The sequence below is a fragment of the Rhinolophus sinicus genome, chromosome 13 (genome assembly GCF_057876585.1).
Source record: "Rhinolophus sinicus isolate RSI-liver-muscle chromosome 13, RSI-T2T, whole genome shotgun sequence".
NCBI classification, from domain to species: domain Eukaryota; kingdom Metazoa; phylum Chordata; class Mammalia; order Chiroptera; family Rhinolophidae; genus Rhinolophus; species Rhinolophus sinicus.
In genome coordinates this window covers 20,438,473-20,459,382 of record NC_142513.1, presented here as the reverse complement: position 1 = coordinate 20,459,382, position 20,910 = coordinate 20,438,473, and the positions used below count along the sequence as shown (strand labels likewise).

The window sequence follows — 20,910 nt, the reverse complement described above, 5'->3', positions numbered from 1 at the left end:
TTAGTTGGATTTTTAGTCTATTCATATTTAATGTAACGACTGAAATATTTGTGTTTATCATCTTACTATTTTATTTTCCATTTATGCTATTTTTCAATTTCTTTATGTTATTTTCTCTTCTTCCTTATTTGCTTCTGCATTTTTTTTATTATTCCATTTTTCCCCTCTATTAGCTTGTTGGTTGTACATTTAGCTACTATTCCTTTAGTGGTTAACCTGCAGATTATGACATACGTTGTGGACTTTAATTAGAGTATACTATAAATTATTACTTTTACCACTTCCTAGACCTTTGAACACTTTAACACCATACGGCTTCTCCCAACCATTTCTATTATTGTTGTTATAACTTTTTTGTGTTGTTATAACTTTAATTCTATATATTAAACCCATAATACATTATTATTATTTTATACAGTCAATATTTATTTAGAATTTACCCACACATTTACCTTTTTCATTGTTATTTATTCTTTCCTATACTCCATGAGGCTGTCAAGGACATAATCAACCCTTCTGCCTTTTTGTATTTTTTAAATGCAAGTCGTCTGGCAATAAATTCTATCAATTTTTATTTGCTTGGAAATATCTTTATTTTGCCTTCACTTCTGAGAGATATTTTCACATAGTATAGAATTCAATGTTGGCAGTTATTTTCCTTCAACACTATAAAGATAACTTTCCATTGCCTTCTGGATTCCACCACTTTTGTTGAAAAATTAGTTTCCATTTTGCTGTTCTTTAAAGATAATACCCTCATGGCTGCTTTTAACCTGTCTTTGGTTTTGGGCAGTTTTTCATGATGTATGTTTTTCTTTGAATTTATCCTGCTCGGGCTTATAGAGCTTCTTGACTTGAAATCTTTCATAAATATGGAAAAATTTTCAGCCACTAATCTCTTCAAATATTGCTTCTGCCAATTCTGAAATTCCATTTATACATATGTTAAACCTTTTTTACTGTGTCTCATAGAGCTTTTATTTTAATTGTTTTCTTTTTTTCCCCCTCTTTTTCCGCCTCCCTCCACCCCACACTCCAGTTCAGGCCGATGATTCTCAGTCTAGTTGAGTAGGACACAGCTCCCCAGCCCACGCTGGTATGATGAGCCTTGCGCTCCCTCCCCCACCCAGCTGAGGCAGTCGGTCGCCGGTCGGCCACTCACAGCAGCTCACGGCAGCTCTCGCCGGCTGCCGGCCACTCACACCGGGCACTGGCCACTGATGGCAGCACATGGTAGCCCTCAGCATCACACAGAAGCTCACGCCCACCTCCGGCTGCTCATGGCAGCCCAGCTCCAGGGAGAGCTGCTGTTCACAATCTTAGCTGTAGAGGGGGCATCGAACTGGTGACCTTGGTGTTAGGAGCACAGTGCTCCAATCACCTGAGCCACCAGGCAGGCCCTTAATTTTCTTCTATATTTTCTACCCTTTTCTCTCCGAGCTTCAGCCTGGATATTTTCTATAGACCCATCTTCCAGATCACTAATCCTCTCATTAGCTTTGTGTAATCTGCTATTAAACTCACTTATTGCATTCTTAATTTGTAATTATGTTTGCCAGTTCTAGAGTATCTATTTGATTCATTTTTATATATTACAGTTCCCTGGTGAAATTCTCTGTCTTGTCATCTATTTTTGCACATACTAATCATTGATTAGTTTTTTGGTTTTTTTTAATTGAAGTTTATCAGGGTGACAATTGTTAGTAAAGTTACATAGATTTCAGGTGTACAATTCTGTAATGCATCATCTATATATCACATTGTGTTCACCACCCAGAGTCAGTTCTCTTTCCATCACCATATATTAGACCCCGTTTACCCTCATCTACCACCCCCCTCCCACCCTACCCTCTGGTAACCACTAAACTATTGTCTATGTCTATGAGTTTTTGTTTCTTCATTTGTTTGTCTTGTTCCTTTGTTGTTTTCGGTTTTATATACCACATATCAGTGAAATTAGATGGTTCTCGACTTTTTCTGTCTGACTCATTCTGCTTAGCATTATAATCTCAAGATCCGCTCACATTGTCGCAAATGGTACTATTTCATCTTTTCTTATGGCACAATAGTATTCCATGGTGCACATATACCACAACTTCTTTATCCATTCATCTATCGAAGGACACTTTGGTTGTTTCCAGGTCTTGGCCACCATAAATAATGCTGTAATGAGCATCGGAGCACATGTATCTTTACAGATAAATGTTTTCAGATTTTTTGGGTAGATACCCAGGAGAGGGACTGCTGGGTCATATGGTAATTTTATTTTTAATTTTTTGAGGAATCTTCACACTGCCTTCCATAGAGGCTGCACCAATCTCCATTCCCACCAACAGTGTATGAGGGTTCCTTTTTCTCCACAGCCTCTCCAACAGTTGTTACTATTTGTCTTGTTGATGATAGCCATTCTAACGGGTGTTGATCAGTTATTTTTTAAAGTTCAACTTTGATAACTCAATATCTGTATCACTTGTGAATCTGTTTTTATTGCCTGTTGTTTCTGTCTCTTATTATGCTTGGTAATTTTTGATTGACTGATGGACATTGTATATGAAAAATTGCAGAGATGCTGGATTGAGGCTATTTTCCTCCAGAAAGGATCTCTTTATGCTTCTGGCAAGCAATTAGAATAGAATTATATCACATTAATCTAATTAGAGATATAGCTAATTAGAAGCTAGATTCAGTCTTTGTAAAACTAGTCTATAATGTGGTCTACCCTTCTTCTGCGAGCATAGTCCTTCAGAAGTCCCACCTGGAAGCCAAGTCCTCTACTAGAACCTGCCACTTCGGTTGGCCATGCACTCAAATTTGTAGTTCCCAAGCACTGTGAGATTGTCAACAGCTCCTTAACCTCACAGCCAATTTCTGTTCTGTTTCTCTGCCTCTCAGCCTGTGTCTCTTATAACCTGGTAAATGCATCAAGGAGAAAGCAGCTCAGAATGTCAGTCTCACTTTTTGTACTTTTCCTTTCTGGCATCTTGGCCCCTTGAGTCCTGGCTATCTTGGTACTTTCCAATGCCTTCAAACACATGTCTTTTGTATTCATCCTGCTTTTCTAATTGTTCTAGGCAGGAGGGTTGTTCTACTACTAAAAGCCAGTTCACTAATCCACCAGAAACATAAGGAAATTGCATGATTTGGTTTTAGTGAGCCCATGCTGGTGACTCAGGAGCACCTCTTCCCAAACCCAACCACATGCAAAAATGTGTCCTATAATATTGTAAAGATTATTGACAGGCTTTTTAGTGAGAACAAGCTAGTTTGGTAGAAAGAACAAGGCTTTAGAGTCAGACTCAGGTTTAAAACTAGATTCTACCTGTGTAACTTTGGGCACGTTGTTTTCCCCTCTGAGCCTTAGTTTCCTTGGCTATAAAATAAGAATAGTGACCTATTTTACAGGGTTCTTGGGAAGATAAAGTGGTAATGTGCACAAAGTACTTAGCACAGTGCCTAGCATACCGTAAACCTCAATATATTTGCTACCTGAGATCAACTTTTTACCTCTTTTTGAAAACAAGGGCATCAGCTTTGCCTTTCAAGGTTCTAAAAGGATTAAGCTTTTACAACTATCTACTAATGGATTCTTTTTTCCCATTTATCTTTGTTAGTAAGTAGTAACTTGATATTTATATTACCAATAGCTTCCTTTCAAAGTGTTTTGATGCTTCAGATAGTTTAGAATGGCTCTAAATCAGTCTTAGAAATATCAGAACAAATAGTTCTCAAAAAGCCTATCAGTAAATGGGCTGGTTTCCATAATGAACTAACATGTATGCAGTATTTTAATTGTACATAATACTATTCTAGAGAAGCATAATTTGTCTTTATGCTACATCTCCATTTGGGTGACCAGTTCCAATCATGGTAGGGTATATATGAATAAACTCGCAATTTAACTATCAGTACTTAGCTAAACATAGAACACAGAAACATGTTCTGAAGGCAGTCATAAAATCCAACCTGTGGTTGCTAAATTCCTTTTTTCCTTCCAGTACACATTTTCCTTCTCCACTTTCACATATTTTTACCTTTCCCTAAGAACTACATAATAAAATCTGCTGAATATTAAGAAACAATGCAAAGCAATGACAAACTTTCTTTTCGAAAGTGTTCTTTTCATTCAACTTGACATAATTTTATTTCTTGATATTCTATTACTTAAAGAAACTATATTAAAATATGGAAAACTCTTGATTTATGAACACCCAGATTATAAGGAAATTACACTGTGTTTGAGGGAAGCAACTGTTCTTACCCCTTAATTCAAAGTCCTAAAGAGGTTATCTTTTATTATATATAGTATCTTTTATTAAACAAATATAGAGAGTTAACATACTTCTTGTAGCTGGAAATTACTACTTCATGTCTTTATCCCCCTCTACACACACACACACACACACACACACACACACACACACCCTAAGAAGAGTAACAATGTATTCTAGGCTCCTTCATTGTATCTAAGAATTTTCCCAGAGAAACAACATTTTAAACTATTGCTAAGTGGCTAGATATACCAGAGCTCTTCCATTTATTCATTTGACATATTCTTCCTGAAGACTATTTCACATCTTCCCGTCTCCTCAACCTCCAACTTTCCTTTCCACTTCTAACTTTCATCCGAGAACCTCATTTCTTATTTCACTAAGAAAAGAGAAGCATTAAATGAGAACCACCTTGTTCCTGTTACCCAGTTGACCGACTTCCTGTCTCTATATTCTCTACCTGTCTCTTATTAACAACAGATGAACTTCCTTTCTTCTTATCTAAAGCCAAACCCTCCACCTATGAACTAGATCCCATTCCTTCTTGCCTCCTCAAAGACACTGCTCACTCAATTATCCTCTTCCTCATATATCACCAAATATCCACAGGATTATTTCTATCAGCAAGTAAATATTCAGATCCTTAGTTAAAAAGTCTTCAAGAGACATCTCCCTCTAGTTACCATATCATTTCTCTGCCCTCCTTTGGAGCAAAAGTCCTCAAAAAGGTTGTCCCTGTCTCAATGTACTTCAATCAGTCTCTTGTCCCTATACTCCACTGAAAACACTGTTGCCAAAGTCTTCAAAGATCTCAATTTTGGCAAATCAATCATCAATCTTGAGTCCGAATTTTCCCAACCTTGCAATAGCGTTCGACATTGAAGTATTTCTTCATCTGGCTTCCATGTACTACATTCTCTTGATTTTCCTCCTTTTCATTTTTATTTGCTAGCTCCTCTTCCCCTTCCCAACCTTGATGAATTGGAGTGCTCCAGGTCTCAGTATTCTTCACGTAAATTCACTCCCTGTGTGTCTTACTTGTCTATTTCTGTGTAACAAATTATTCTAAAACTTAACAGCTTAAAACAACACACATTATCTCACACAGTGTCTGAGACTCAGTAAACCAGGAGTGGCTTAAGTGGGTGGTTCTGGCAGAGTCTCTTATGAGGCTGCAGCTGTCGGCTGACATTGCAGTCTATAAAGGGGCTTGAATTTCTGCTTCCACGCTTACGCATTTGGCTCTTGACAGGAAGATTAAGTTCCTCATCACAAAGGCCTCTCCATAAGGTTGGTCATGACATGGCTTCCCCCAGAGCATGTGATCCATGATAGAGAAAGTCTAAGACGGAAGCTGCAGTGTCTTTTATTACCTAACCTAGTTAGTGACACACCAGCACCATTTCTGCTGTATTCTCTTGGTCACACAGACCAACTCTGATACAATGTGAGAAAGGACTACTCGAGTGTGAATACCAGAAGCTGGAAACCTTTGGGGGTCATCTTGGAGGCTGGCTATCACACTAGGTGATCACATCCAGTCCCGTGTTTTCAAATATTATCTGTAGACTGATCCCAATTTTATATCTCCAGCCTGGACGGCTCTTCACATTTATATGGCCAATTGCCTTAACATTGCCATTTGGATATCTAATAAGCGCTTTAAACTTAACATGGTGAAATCTGAACTCTTATTTCCCACCCCACTAAAACCTGTTCCTCCCTTAGTATGGCTCATCTCATTAAATAATACCATAATTCGCTCAATTACTCAGAACAAAAACCTACGTACTATCTTTGTGTCGTATCCTTGAATTCTCTCTTGCCTTCATATCTCACATCAAATCTATTAACAAGTTTACCCCTAGAAATATAACTAGAATCTAGTCATTTTTAAAAAGAATCTAATCGCTTTACACCATGATCATTGTTACCACCCTAGATCCAAGCCACCATCATTCTTCTTAGACTACTGTCTAAGCATCCTAATCATTTTCCCTCCTTTATCTCTTATCCCTGGAGTCAATTTCCCTCACAGTATCCACAGCAATATTTATCAAATGTAAAATAAATATGACTACTTCTCTCCTGGTTTAAAAGTCTCCAGTGTCTTCTCATCACAGTAAAAATAAAATCGACTTGCTATTGTAGGCAGGTTGGGGTTGGTGAAGAATCTCAGGGTGAAAACTCGCTTTAAAAAGGCATTGACTGGGGAGCTTTTGCGGAGATCATACCCTGAGCCCAAAAGGTCACTGATAACTCCCTGAAATCCTGAAATGAGACCCTCACCTCCAGGTTGGCTACGCTACCTGAGACTCTACCTGCTATCGACTGGGATTACTACAAGGCCACTGTGGTGAAGGCCAACTTGGCACATGGCTTTGAGAAGAAGCTTAATGCCCTGAAGGTTCCTGTGCCAGAGGATAAATAGACTTCCAGGTGGATGCTAAAGAAAAATAAGATGTGAAAAGCTGTGCTAATTTTTTGTCTCTCTCAAAGGCCAGGATTGAAGAATATGGGTAAGAGCTGAAGAAGATAAAGAACATAATTCCATTTGATCAAATAACCATTGAGGACATGAATGAAGTCCTCCCAGAAACCAAATTAGACAAGAAGTATCCCAATTGGCCTCACCAGCCAACTGAGACTTTATAAACTTGAGTCTGGGAGGAAGCTCTGGCCCTCATATTACAAACCCTGGACCTTAAAAATAATTATATTAAAAGATAGATAGGGACGGAAGGAGAGAGGAAAAAAGGAAGGCAGGGAGGAAAGAAGGAACCAAATTCCTAAACATGTCTACAAAAAGTCCTACATAATCCCATCCCTAACTTCTTCTCACAATTTATCTCTATTATTCTCCTCTTTGCTCATTCTGCCTTACTAACACTGGTCATCTTTCTGCAACTCACAAATGCCAAGCTCATTCCCAAATCAGGGCCATCATAAGCTTGCTAGCTTCACTTAGATCTCTTATTCAAATTTCACTTCCTCAGAGTGCCTTCCCTGAACACACTATCTAAAACAGTGACACACATAGGACTATCACTCTTTATCCCTTTACTCAGCTTTAATGTTTTACATGTACTTATCACTTAACTGAAATCTCATTGTTTTTTAATGTTAGCTTAATGGAGGAAAAATTAGTATAAAATAAACTGCACATGTTTAAAGTGTACAACTTGATCAATTTTGACCAATGTATATACATCCAGGAAACCATCACCACCATCGAGATAGTGAACATATCCACCATTCCCAAAAGTTTATCAATTTTACTGTTCATCCCAAAGAACTAACTTTGTTTCCGAGATTTTTCACTATTGTTTTTCTGTTTTTGTATTTCATTTTTTCTACTCAGATATTTATTATTTATTTTATTCTTCTTACTTTGAATGTATCTTCTTTTTCTAGTTTCTTAAAGTAGAACTGAGGTCATTGATTTGAGACCTTTCTTCTTTTCTCACATAGGCATTTAACACTATAAATATCCCCCTAAGTACTGCTTTAGTGACATTCCATATATTGACAGGTTGTGTTTTCATTTTAACTCAGTTCAAATACTTTCTAGTGTTTCCCCGAAAATAAGATCTAGCCGGACAATCAGCTCTAATGTGTCTTTTGGAGCAAAAATTAATGTAAAACTTGGTCTTATTTTACTATAAGACCGGGTATAATATAATACCGGGTCTTATATAAGACCGGGTCTTATTTTACTATAACACTGGGTCTAATATAATATATATAACATAATATAATACCGGGTCTTATATTAATTTTTGCTCCAAAAGATACATTAGAGCTGATTGTCCGGCTAGGTCTTATTGTCAGGGAAACACGGTATCAGGTTTTTGCAAAAGTAATTGTGGTTTTTGCAATTATTTTTAACTTTTTAAACCGCAATTACTTTTGCACCAACCTAATAATTTCTCTTCTGATTTCGTCTTCAATTCATGGGTTATTCAGGAATATATTAGTTTTCAAATATTTGGAGATTTTTCAGATATCTTTCTGATATCAATTTTTTATTTAGTTCCATTGTGGTCAGAGAATATACTCTGTATGACCTCAATCTTTTTAAATGTATTGAGTCTTGTTTTATGGCCCAGAATATGGTCTATCTGGCATATGTTCCATGTGCATTTGAAAAGATTATGTATTTTACTGTTGTTGGATGGAATGTTCTATGAATGTCAATGAAGTAAAGTTGGTTGACAGTGTTGTTCAAGTCTTCTATACCTTTGTTGGCTTTCTGTCTGCTTGTTTTATCAGTCATTTAGAGAAGGATATTAAAATCTCCGACTATAATTGAAGATTTGTCTATTTCTCCTTGCAGCTCTTACAGTCTTCATGTATTTTCAAACTTAGAATTGCTATGTCTTCTTGACGAATTGACACCATTATTGTGATGAAATGACCTTCTTTATCCCTGGTGATATTCTTTGCACTGAGATGTTTCTTTTTTACTAACTCACTGTCTCTCTCAGAAATATAAATACCATAAGGTCAAATACTGTATCTTGTTCTATATTAGTTCCTTGCAGCATAGCTGGCATTTGGTGCACACTTAACAAATCTTTATTAAAGGAAAGAGAGAAGGGAGGCAGGGACTGGAATACACACGCAGATACAGCGTTCCACACTATTGAAAAATAAGTGAAGAACAGGTGCCAGTACTTGTTCTGAGGAGCATATATTATAATGGACAAAACAAGTACACATGCAATTTCAAGAGTATGATATGAGCCATGAAAAGGATAAGCACGAGATGCTTTGCAAAGTACAGGAGGAACATCTAACCTAGTCTAAGGTGATGAGTGGTGGCTTCCTGGAGGGGTAAAACCTAAGCTAATACCAGAACAGAGAATCAACCACAAAAAGAGGGAAGAATGGCCCTCTATAAGGAGACACATCATGTGTAAAGACACATAGGTAATAAAAAAACATGGCCAATAAGAGTGGGAAGGGAAGAATGGAAAGAAATGTGGTTGACGTGGTGAGCAGGGCCCACAGGACTTTATGTCTCATAAGGTGTTTGGATTTCACCCTGAGGTCAGTGGTGAGCATTCACAGGTGCTGAGCAAGACAGTGACAAAATCAGGTTCCCATTTCAGAAAGACAGTTCTGACTGCAGAAGAAAGGAGCAAGACTATGCAGAAAGTCTTGTCAGGAAGCTGTTGCAGTAACCCAAGCAAGAGATGATGGTGAACTAAGAGTGATTTTACTATTATTATTAATCCTATTAAGGATTAATTTTTTAATGGGTTAAAGAGGCTTTTGTGGGCTAAGAAACCAACATGGCTGTCACAGTTTTCATGGGAAAGCATGTTCCAAAGAACCAATGACATGCCAATTAGCATACAACCTACTCATGAACTGGGAACTGTTTACAACTTAGTTGCTATTAAAAATGGTAACATCTACAAAGACTTCTCTCTCATCTGCTTCCCCAAAGTACAATCTGAATCTGGACCGTTTCCACTGCAAATGTGAAACCTTCTTACGTGAAGGACATCTTAAAAAGGACTGTTTCTATATATGATTTTCAAAACTAGATCTTTTTAAATGTTTGTACTAACTAGAGGTTAGGCTTTGGTATCTGTGACTATGAATTACTCTTAGTACCCAGAAAAGAAAACAAGAACACTTACTTCATGAAATACTGCTCCAGAATACGGAGACACTCCCAAGTCCAACAGTGAGAGGCCTTCAACCACTGAAAAGTAAGACATCACTCTTACTTCAAAAACATATGCAGATGGCCGTAAACCAAAGTGTTAGATACTCCCAGGACCGAGAAGGACCTTACAGGTTATCTAACCCCCTTTACCTCATTCCCAGCAAGTCACTTTAAGTTTTGATTTGAGCATTTTTTTTTTTCAATTTGAGCATTTCTGATAATGAGGAGCTTTATTCCATACAGAGTATCCCATTCCATTGTGGGGAAGCACTCATTATGAGAACATTTTATATTAAACTATGAGCTTCTTTCCATTTTCTTGTAACTTCCACCTACTCTAAAAAGTATTTCATTTATGGATATTCTGCTCCATTCCGAAACACAGTAAGATACCAAATTAGAAGCTGGTGAGAAATGTTGTCCATATGGTGGGGAAATGGGTAGTCACTTTCGTATGTGCTTGCTTGAGCGACAGTTGTATTAATTTTTCTTCAGGGCAATATGTACTTTGTGAGTGTGTGCATTTTGACTCAGAAATGATTGTTCTTAGGGCAATTTATCCTAGGGAAATAACTGGAAAAGTACCCAAAGAAGTATGTTCATTACCACACTCAGAGTACTGAAAAATTAAAAATAATTCCAGTGTCCATTAATGATTTATTTAAATTAATTGTGATATGCATATATATATGGATGAATGGGTAGACAAATATACTTTATGGTTAAAAATCATACTATGATATAAATAAGAAAAAAGAAAGCTCTTCCTTACAGAGAATTGTAAGTATTAAATATAGAAGGACAGAGAAACAGAAAATCATTTGGCAGACCCCATAGTAATTGTAAAAGGCAAGTATCATTAATGGATACTAAAATTAGTGGGTAAAAAATATGATGAGAAACAGAATATTTGCAAGAGGAAAAATAGTAATTTTTGTGAATAAAACTGCATTCACTACCTTAATCACGTGACTGAAGCATACGTCACCAGTAATACATTGACCAGTTAATATTATCAACATCAAGTACCTCCTGGTAAGAGTCAATAAGATGGGGATAAAAACACTTTCATAGTTCTTATGCCAAAAATCTGGTATCCTTGCCAGAGAAACATAACTTTAACCTAATCATGAGAAAACATTAGGCAAACCCAAGTTGAGAGACAAAATAACTGGCCGGTGCTGTTTAAAAATGTGAAGTCTGAGGAAGTAGCCAGGTGGAAAGCGACTAAGGATACATAACAACTGAATGCAATGTGGGATCATGGATTGGATCTTGGACAAGAAAAAGGACATTAATGGAACAATTGGTGAAATTCTAATAAGTTGTGTAGATTAATAGTATTGTATCAGTGTTAATTTTCTAGTTTAGATCACTGTACCATGGTTATATAGGATATTACCCTACATCTAGAAGAAGCTGGATGAAAGATAAATAGGAACTCTATGTATACTTTTGTAACTTTTTTGAAAATCTAAAGTTATTTTAAAATTAAGAGTTAAAGTTAAAAAAGTATATTACAGATATATATTTACTGAAGGAAAGATGTCTATGAATACTCTTAAAGAAAAGCGGTCATAACAGCACGTAAAATACAATTGAATTTTATTTTAAATATTTATAAGCATTCATTCAATTATTTGAGAATGAATATGTATTGAATGATAAATGCCTCAAAATAAACATTAAATATAAACATTAAGTAAGACAAACAAAAAAAATGTTAACAGTGACCATCTCTGGGTGACAAGATTACAGATGTTTAGTTTCTTTTATGTTTTCTTCAATATCTGAATCGTTAGCAATGAACATGTATTATTTTATAATTACTAAAAAAAAACAGAAAAAATCATTTTTAAAGAAAGTGAGTGAAGAAGGATAAGAAAAAAACATAAAACAGAAGCCACAAAAAGCTATAAAATATATAAGCTTATAGATGCATAAAACATGTCACAAGTATACATAAGAAACTGATATACATGAAAAAACTGTTCCCTTCAGGGAACAGAACTAGGTGGTTATAGGAAAATGGTGGTAAGGGGTCTTTTAATCAAACAACCTTTTGCATCTTTGATTTTTTTAACCATGTGTTTGAATTATCTATTTAAACATAAATAAATAAAAAAGAATCAAAGTGACAAAGTCTTGTTCCAAAAAAAAAAAACACTATATAAAATAAAAAAGCAAAAGACAGAAAAAAGCAAGAAGGAAAAAAAAACTTATATATTGGTAATGAGTGGGCCATAAATATGGTTTTAAACTTTATAGACCCACCCTAGAAGGAAACCTAATCGGTTATACAATTCACAGTGGCTATAAAATAAAATCCATAGCTCAAGCAAATTCGAACTGGTCCTTACACTAAGACCAGCAAGAAATTTCCCTTAAGGAGCCACATGAAGAGAGGCTGCCTAACACAACTATTAAACCCTTCACTAAGAGCTTTACTGGAGACCCATGGAGGTAATTCATCAGGGCACTTTACAAGGCAACTCTCAATCTAAGCCAATGGCAACCCCCTCGCCCCACCACTCCCACCTCCCCCCCACCCCAGGAACATCAGGAAGATCACTCTCCATTGGTTTAATCCAGAGGAAGATTCTAGATTATGCAGCTAGAGGAACAGACCGCACACCGTTCAGGCAATTGTCTAAAATGTATTTTGTCTCAGATATATTTTGCCTAGATACTGTACACCAGTGAATTTGTTAATGTGTTCTCTGGCAAGTGCCTGGAATGTGGCTCTGCTATCTTGATTAAATATGATCTCATATTATTTAATAGATAATTGATCTGGAGGAAGACTCAACCTCATGTAAAAACATTTTTAAAAAAACAAACATTACCATTTACTACCACCATCTATAACATTAAAAAGTGTAGGAGGAGCATAAACTCACAATATTTTTACTTGAATACATTTAGCTTTAATGATAAGCTTCTTACAATGTCCTTCTTTTTCTTACTTTGGTGCACATGATTGAAAAATTGGCACGGTCGGCAGTGCGTTTGGGAACATCTCAGTTATAGAATGCCAAAATCCTCCAGAATATAATAGTGAATCTATTCCACGTGGAAAAGAATAATCAGGGCCCCCAAATTCTATTACACATAACAATGTTTCAATAATATTTTGCTGGAAGTATTTTAATGTAGGTTTCACAAAATGCCTGTTTGGATTAAAGAAACAACAACAACAAAAATCAATTAAAAAAAAAACCCTGAAGAACCCACAACTTTAAGCCATTCTTTTTCCTAGAGTACCCTGCAAAATAAAAACTGTGAAAAGTATACCAGAGCAACTGAAAAACATTTCTGCTTCATGGGATTAGTATCCAACAACTAATGTTTTTGAATAGTTGATTATAAAAGGTAATTAATTTTGATCAACTATTCTAAAACATAAGTTGGTGTTTATTTGTTTGTTTGTTTGTTTTTTGGATAAAATCTTTCAACTCTTAATTGATCCCATGAAACAATTCGTATTTAGTTACATTGATATCCTTTTCCTATGGGTGATAATAAAAGCATATCACCTGGTATAAGGCAAACACTGTCGTTGAGCTTCCCATATCAGGAAGAGCATGCATTCAGCTTGTTCAAAAGAAGTGGCATCCTTATATTTCTAGCCCAAAGGGCCCAAGAAACAGTGTCATCCCAGGAGCAATAAACACATCTAACATCCAGATCTTGGTTTCTAAATAATATTCTCCAATAAAAGGAACCAGGGCTCCTTGGAGAAGTAGTTTATTCCAAGGTTGGATCAGGAAAATACAATGTAAGTCTGGAACACCTTGTGGTTCCAGTAGGTAACGAAGAGCTTAAAAAAAAAAAAAAAAAAAACAGGTGGGAGGGAGATGTGTCAAAAGTACAGAGAAAGGAAAAAGGAGTCAACCAAAAGAGGTCCCAATGGCCAAAGATAGAATAATTTGAGCAACAAAATAAATAAATTATAATCCTGAGAATAAAATAAATACCCATGAGTCCATACTGATATGATATATACATAAATAAGGACAACTCTTCCTTACAGAAAAATTCTAATTAATAAATAAAGAAGGAATGAGGGAAATAGAAAAATCACCATTAGAACACCAAAGTAATGATTGCTACAGGCAAGATCAACCTATAAATATAAAAAGTAGTGGGCAAAAACTTCAAGAGAAAAAGGGTAGAGCTCCAAAGTACGCGTATAACCCCAACATGTTTATTAATTGAAAAGGGAAAACAGTAATTTTACAGTGGAGAAACTAGGCAGATACTGCCTTAACCAAGGGATTAAAGTTAACATTACCAGTAATGAGATATTTCAATGGGATGTACCCGCCTAATCCAATGCACTGAGCCAATCACATCACTTATTCGTAAGTGGGATTCTTCCCCAAAATCCATTATCTCAACGTATGAGAAAACATTAGACAAATCCACATTGGGGAACATTCTACAAAATACCTAACCAGTAGTACACTGCAAAAGAATCAGGATCATGAAATCCAAGGAAAAGCGGAGGAACTGTCACAGATTGGAGAAGAATAAGGAGACACAACTAATGCAATATGGGATCTTCAGTCAGCTCCCAGAACAGAGAAAGAACAGTGGAAAAAAATGGTAAAATCTGAATAACTACTATAGTTTAGTATTATATCAATGTTATTCTCACAATTTTGATCACTGTACTATGATTATGTGGGATGTTGACATTAGAGGAAGCTGGGTGAAGTGTATATGGCATCTCTCTGTACTATCTTTACAAATATCCTGTAAGTTTAAAATTACTTCAAATGAAAAGCTAAAAAACAAAAAAGTACTAATATCCAGCCTCTGGATCCAGCTGCCAATTTGCAGAAAATACAGAGGCCACAGGACATCTTAAATTGTACCATGAATATACAATCAGGAAAATCCAAACTATGGGAAACTCCGCAGGTCAAATGGTCTGGAGTGTTCAATAGATAAATACTAAAGAAAAGGACAGTATGGACAGGAACCTTAAAGTAAGGGACACTTAAAAGACATATAAAAACTTTCAGGGCAAGACTAAGCTACAGTGTCTACGGATGATCATTTGGGTAATAAAACAAAATAAATGTAAAGATGTCATTACAATAAGTCAGCATAATGGTTACTTATGAGGGGGTGAAGGAGCTGTGATTGACATGGGACATATGGAAAGGCTTCTGGAGTGAGTGGCAAAGTTCTGATTCTTAACCTAGGCGATCATTACAAAAGTGTTTGCTTTATAGTAATTCACTGTACCAAACATTGTTGTATGTGGCTTACTAATTCTGTATTTTATTTAACAATAAAAGGTTTTTTAAGTTAAATACTATCAGAAGTGTTCCTCCTGACCCTGACTCTCACAGCTGCATTGGAGGTGGGTTTCTAAATAAGCACTAATACCTTGAACTCTACCCTTAACTCAAGAAGCTGAGCCCATACTAATTTGTAATCCTCAGGTTGAGGAAATGCCAGAAAATGACAGAAGGTTGAGGAAATGCCAGAAAATGACAGGTTTCTAGACAAGATGGTATAGAGTGAACTCTAGCGGAACAGACACGCTTAAGGATTGCTAGCTATTCACATAAAATACATGTGACATTGGGCAAGTGACAATCTCTCGATGCTTCAATTTTCTCATCTATAAAATAGGGCTAACAATAGAATTTACATTATACGGCCATTATAGAGGTTAAATTAGTTTTTTAATATCCCTAAAGTGCTTACAACAGTGCCTGACATGTAGAAAGCATTACATCAGTGTCAGTTATTATTATTTTTATTGGACTAAGAAGCACATGCTTGCATTTTGTCAACCAGGAAATTTGTATAAATTTTAGTTAGACTATCAAATAAACTGAAGGATCTGTAGAAATGAGTGACAATGAGCAATCTCTTTGCTGTTATAAAGGATATCTGTTATTTCCCCCTGCCCAGTATCAATTTCCCCTATTTTAGTAACAGCATCCTAGTTTTCCTATGGGATAACCCCCTTTTCCATGGTTTGAAAGGTTGCCCCTCTCCAAAGAGGTAAATATGGATACATGACCCAGTCTGACCATAATAATTGGTGTCAGAGTTGGCATATTACCCAAATAAGTGCAATGTGGTTCAATTTCAATACTTTTGTTGTGCTTATTGAAGAAGAGGCACCCTCTTTCCATTGGACTTGACACTGTGAGGATATAAAAGTCAAAGGCTATTAGTAGCCAATCTTGCCAATACCTGGGAAGAGACTTTCTGAATGCAGTCAATACCAAGATGGAAAAAGAATCAGTCCTGATGAGATCATTGAGTCTCCAGATCCAGCTAGGCCTGAAGTCAGGATCTACCCTTGGATCATTCCATTATGTAGGCCAATAAGTTCCCTTTTTATTAAAATTTGGACAGTTTGAGTTGGGATTCCATCATCTGCACATAAAAGAATTGACAACACACCAATTTAAAACCCTTCAGTTATTTGAAAACAAGAATCATCCCCTCCAGGTATATAACTTCTTACTTATTCCCATTAAAAATTACAGCCAATCAAAATCTATTTGGATCCAAGGCCTTTCACCCAAAGAAATGGCCACTCAAAAAGCAAAATGTCATGTGAAACCAGAAAAGTTCCTATTTCAATATTTTTAAATTCCTGTCTTTTAGGGTTTAATACAATCAATGGCTTTTTAAAATATCCCATCTTCAAGTATACTCAGGAGACAGGTGACTGACAGATATTGTAACCCCCCCAAAATGAAACAAATAATTATCTTGACTTAAGCAGATCCAGATGGATGATTACCAAATCTTTCTCTTGCTCTGACATTGGCCCCAAGCTCCAGACATAAATCTTTGACTATCATTCTATCCCCTTATATATACCTCAAACACTGCTATCCTTTCTGATTCATCCATTTCATCCATATCACGACTGTTCTTCCTATCATTTAAACTCAAAATCTTAGAATTAGTCATTTTGATTTTCATTATTATGTTGAAGCTAAGAGCTTCAACATGGATTACCTCACTTAATGGGGTACATATTATAACTCCCTATTTCACAGATGAGAAAACAGATGTTAGAGGTCACAGAGAGTAAGTGGCAGAGACAGAAAAAGACTCAACCCCTTAAGACACCAGACCCTGTGCTCTTCATCACCATATGACATTGCCTCATCTTGGATCCTTCACCCTGTCTATCCCATAAGTAACCAGATCTTATGTTTTTTTCCCTTCAATATTGATTCAACAGTAGTTATGCAATTAATCTGGGTCAGGCACCAAGGACTCGGGAATGAATAAAACAGCTCTGACCTTAAAGGAGCTCATAGTACAGTGAGAAACCAAATATAAACAAATAATTATGATATAAGATGAGAAGTGCTCTAAATAGAGGTCTGTATAAAGGGCTAAGAGAGCAGAGAAAGGAAGGCCTAATACTGCCTTGGGTCTTCTGGCATCCAGAAGCAAGCAGGAACCAAGTGTCTTCAACAAACAATTCAGTTTATTCAACAAGCAATTATGCAAATATTATACGGAAAGATATCAAGTCTAAGCTCTTACCATCAAACATGTGAATTACTATTACCTTTATTACCATTTGTCACTGGGAATCCAGGGCAAATTACTTAACATCTCTAAATCTCAGTTTCCTCAACTGTAAAATGGGGAAAACATCACCATGTAACACACAGAATACCTGGAGAATAAAATGCTTATCATAGTCTCAGATGTATAGTATTTTTGGAAACCTTACCTCTATTCATAAAATACCCATTGATTATTCCATTCCCTGTTCCAAAATGTCCATGGGATCACATCAAAACTCTAGAATTTAAAGTTCCAGCACAGGAAGGGGACTTCTGGGATGCTGGTAGTGTTCTTTTTTTTTTTTAATTTTTATTTATTTAAGTGTGTTTTTCCAGGACCCATAGGCTCCAAGTCAAGTAGTTGCTTCAATCTAGTTGTGGAGGGTGCAGCTCACAGTGGCCCATGTGGGGATCGAACCAGCAACCTTGTTGTTAAGAGCACCGCGCTCTAACCAACTGAGCTAACCGGCCGCCCGTTCCGTTTCTTGATCTGGGTGCTGGCTAGATGGGTATATACAGTTTGTAAAAATTCATTAAGATCTACACTTAGTATATGGGCACTGTATGTATATTGTACTTACGTAAAAAAAAAAAAAAGTTTTTTTAAGAAAAATCTTCAAACTGGTCATAACCTAATCCATACCCCATTTCTCCCCTGCTTCGGACATTTCACATATTTCAACATTTCTTGATCATGTTTACTTCTGTCACCTGAAACTCCCCTTTCTCTAATCTCCTTTTCCAAACTCTGCATCCTTCAAGAGTTAGCTCAAATCCCCTCATTCTTAGGAAACTGGAAAAGTAGAGGACACTTTCTTCAGGGTGAGAACTCCAAGGAAGGAATTGGAAGTACACTTTTCATAAATGATTTTAACTGTCTGTGTCTCCCACTAGAAGGATCTGTGTATCTTTCAGCCCAAATTCTGTATCATTATAGGCTCTAGTATTAGGTTGATGCAAATGTAACTGGGGTTTTTGCAATTATTTTTAACTTTTTAAACCGCAATTAAACGGTTTTATATTAGGTTTTGCGCCAACCTAATATAAAACAATATTTAATGAAGAACTTAAAGAAGGAAGAAGAAACTATAGGAAAAGCTGCACTGCAAGTCCCAGACTGAGAGTAGGCGTCTAAGCACCTTACATCCGCTCCTCACTTAGGCAAGTTTGCTCCCCACACCCCTGGGAGCACCACTAGCGGATCACGCGACAAATCTCAAGCCCCTCCTCAATTCTCACTCCACCCACCACGCTCTTTTCCTATTCAGACCCTTCCTCAGACCACACCCCTCGGCTCAGTACACGAGTGGGACACACCCCCTCAGGTCCCCACCCCTCAGGTGATCCCGACCCGAAGGCCCCTACCTCACCCCACAATCCCACGCCCCCTTCCCTCACCAGCCGTCCTCAGGCCCCGCCCTTCCGCCCTCTCAGAGGACACCAGACCGAATCAGTTCCCTCAGAATCTTGAGCTTTTGGCCACTGCCCCCGCCTCCCATTCACAGAGGCCAGGGGAGCACAGACAGGACCTGGCCGCCTACTCGAGCCGCTGTCCTCACCTCTCTTCCAAGAGCTCAGTGGGGACACCACCTCCACGCGCTCAGAGATGAACTCGGCCAGACTGGAGCGGAACAAGGCCGCCCGCACGGTCACGGCCACCACCAGCACCAGGGCCAAGGGAGCCGCCATGATAGCTGGGGCGGGCGCGCCGGCGGGGAGGGAAAGGCGAGGAGGAAGAGCCTCGCGCCCTGTGCGCCACCCTTTGTAGTTCCGCGGTCCGGCGCGCGTCGCTACTGCTAGCGGAGCCGCCAGACTGGGGACTACTACTCCCAGGAATCCTTGCGGCCAGACAGGGCGGAACGACGGAAAGCGGGGTGTCTCAAGTTTGTAGTAAAGGTTTGGGCGACGTCTCCTGTGATGACAGGTGAATTATAAAAGTGCTCGGGGGCTGAAGTACTGCTGGAAGTAGACGAGTAAAGGCAGTTATCTTCCTACGATTGTGAGCGAGTTAAAGAGATGTTAATTTCACTCTGTGTGTATGGTTTTAACATTAAAATGTTTCCTTTTATGTTTTTAAAGAGTATTAAATATGCATTAATGTATTTACAATTGTTTATTGAACTCCAACCATTGCCAATCACTGTGTTGGATTCTGAGGATACATTTTGGAGTAGTAGACAGATTTATTAGCTCCGCGGGTTTAAGCAAATTGCTTAACCTTGTCTGTGCCTCAGGTCCCTCATCTGATAAATATGCTGATTATTGGCTCCTACCGGCTCGCTAGAAACTATTGAGGAAGGCTTAGAAATTTTGCCAGTCGCTTTTAAACACAGCCGTTATCAAAAATTAAATTATATAAACTTACATCTAAATAAGTTATATTAAAAACAAGGTAATAAATACTCAAAACTCATCACTTTCTAATTATTTTACTACACTTTGTTTTATCTGTGCTCTTGTGGTTATTTACCACTGCTATATCACTATGACAAATACTGTATAATGGTGTGTTACTGCCCTGCCCTTCCAAAATGTTTAGTGACATCAGGTTGATAGCTTGAAATCCCTCCTGATGGGAGTGTTTACAGCACAGAAATCAGCACACACTACAAATCAGAGTTTGGAGAGCCCTTTGATAAGCATTAAGTAGCACACCACTTCATTGATGTATGAAAAGTGCTTATGGTGAGTGCTTAAATGTTAGCTATAATAGTTAATATTAAATAAATATATAAGGAAATTTCAGATTCGTGAATAAAACGAAACAGTTTGCATGATCAAGAATAACATGGTCAAAGGGTAGTGGTGGTAACACTGGACAGGGTGGTCAGGGAAGGCTCTGGGAAGAGGTAACATTTAAGCCAAGACCTAAAGGATGAGAAATTAATCAGAGCTTCCAAGTGGAGGGCACAGACTATGAGTCAGGAAACAACAAGGTGTGTTTGAAAAAGGAAACAAGTATGGTATGGTCTAAATGGAAAGAGTAATGGAAGATGTGGATGGAGAGCAGATGGGGGGCAATAAGGTAGGGACCTGAATTTGGGCTTTATTAAAAGTGCAATCCATGTGCCATTGGAGAATTTTAAACCAGAAAGTGTATATGTTTTTTAAAAGATCATTATATCCCCAGGCCCTATACTGGGTGTTGGGGAATAATACAGTGACATTGTTGCACCCCCTGCCTTCATGCAACTTGGAGAGTAGTTGAAGAGAAACAATAGTCTTCAGAATAAAACAACAAAAAGACTCACAAACCACGATGAGAGAAGGGAAAAGGGGAGCAGGATGCTAGGAGAATGCAAAAATCAGTACTGGAACTGTTAGCTTTTTTGACCAGTGGGAGGGGCATGTCTCCACTGGGAGGGGATGGTGAAGGACTAGAGAGAGGCACTCT

At 37.5% G+C, this 20,910-nt stretch overlaps 1 protein-coding gene and 1 pseudogene across 3 annotated transcripts in view; one reads left to right on the top strand and one right to left on the bottom strand.

Annotated features, from left to right (window-relative positions):
• The window catches only part of PIGU (phosphatidylinositol glycan anchor biosynthesis class U), a 79,740-nt gene extending 60,497 nt beyond the window's left edge, over positions 1-19,243 (bottom strand). The window contains exons 1-2 of one of the 3 annotated variants that reach the window (XM_088789191.1): positions 19,076-19,243; positions 9,920-9,984 (exon numbers count right to left, since the gene is read on the bottom strand). In XM_088789191.1, coding sequence (XP_088645317.1) covers positions 9,920-9,984; positions 19,076-19,205 — 195 coding nt within the window. In that variant the 5' untranslated portion in view covers positions 19,206-19,243. The remainder of the gene's footprint in view (positions 1-9,919; positions 9,985-19,075) is intronic. The other 2 variants (XM_019733685.3, XM_088789190.1) reach the window with 2 other exon arrangements.
• Positions 2,917-6,923, top strand: LOC141568282 (ATP synthase peripheral stalk subunit d, mitochondrial-like; annotated as a pseudogene).
• Positions 19,244-20,910: the final 1,667 nt, after the last annotated feature.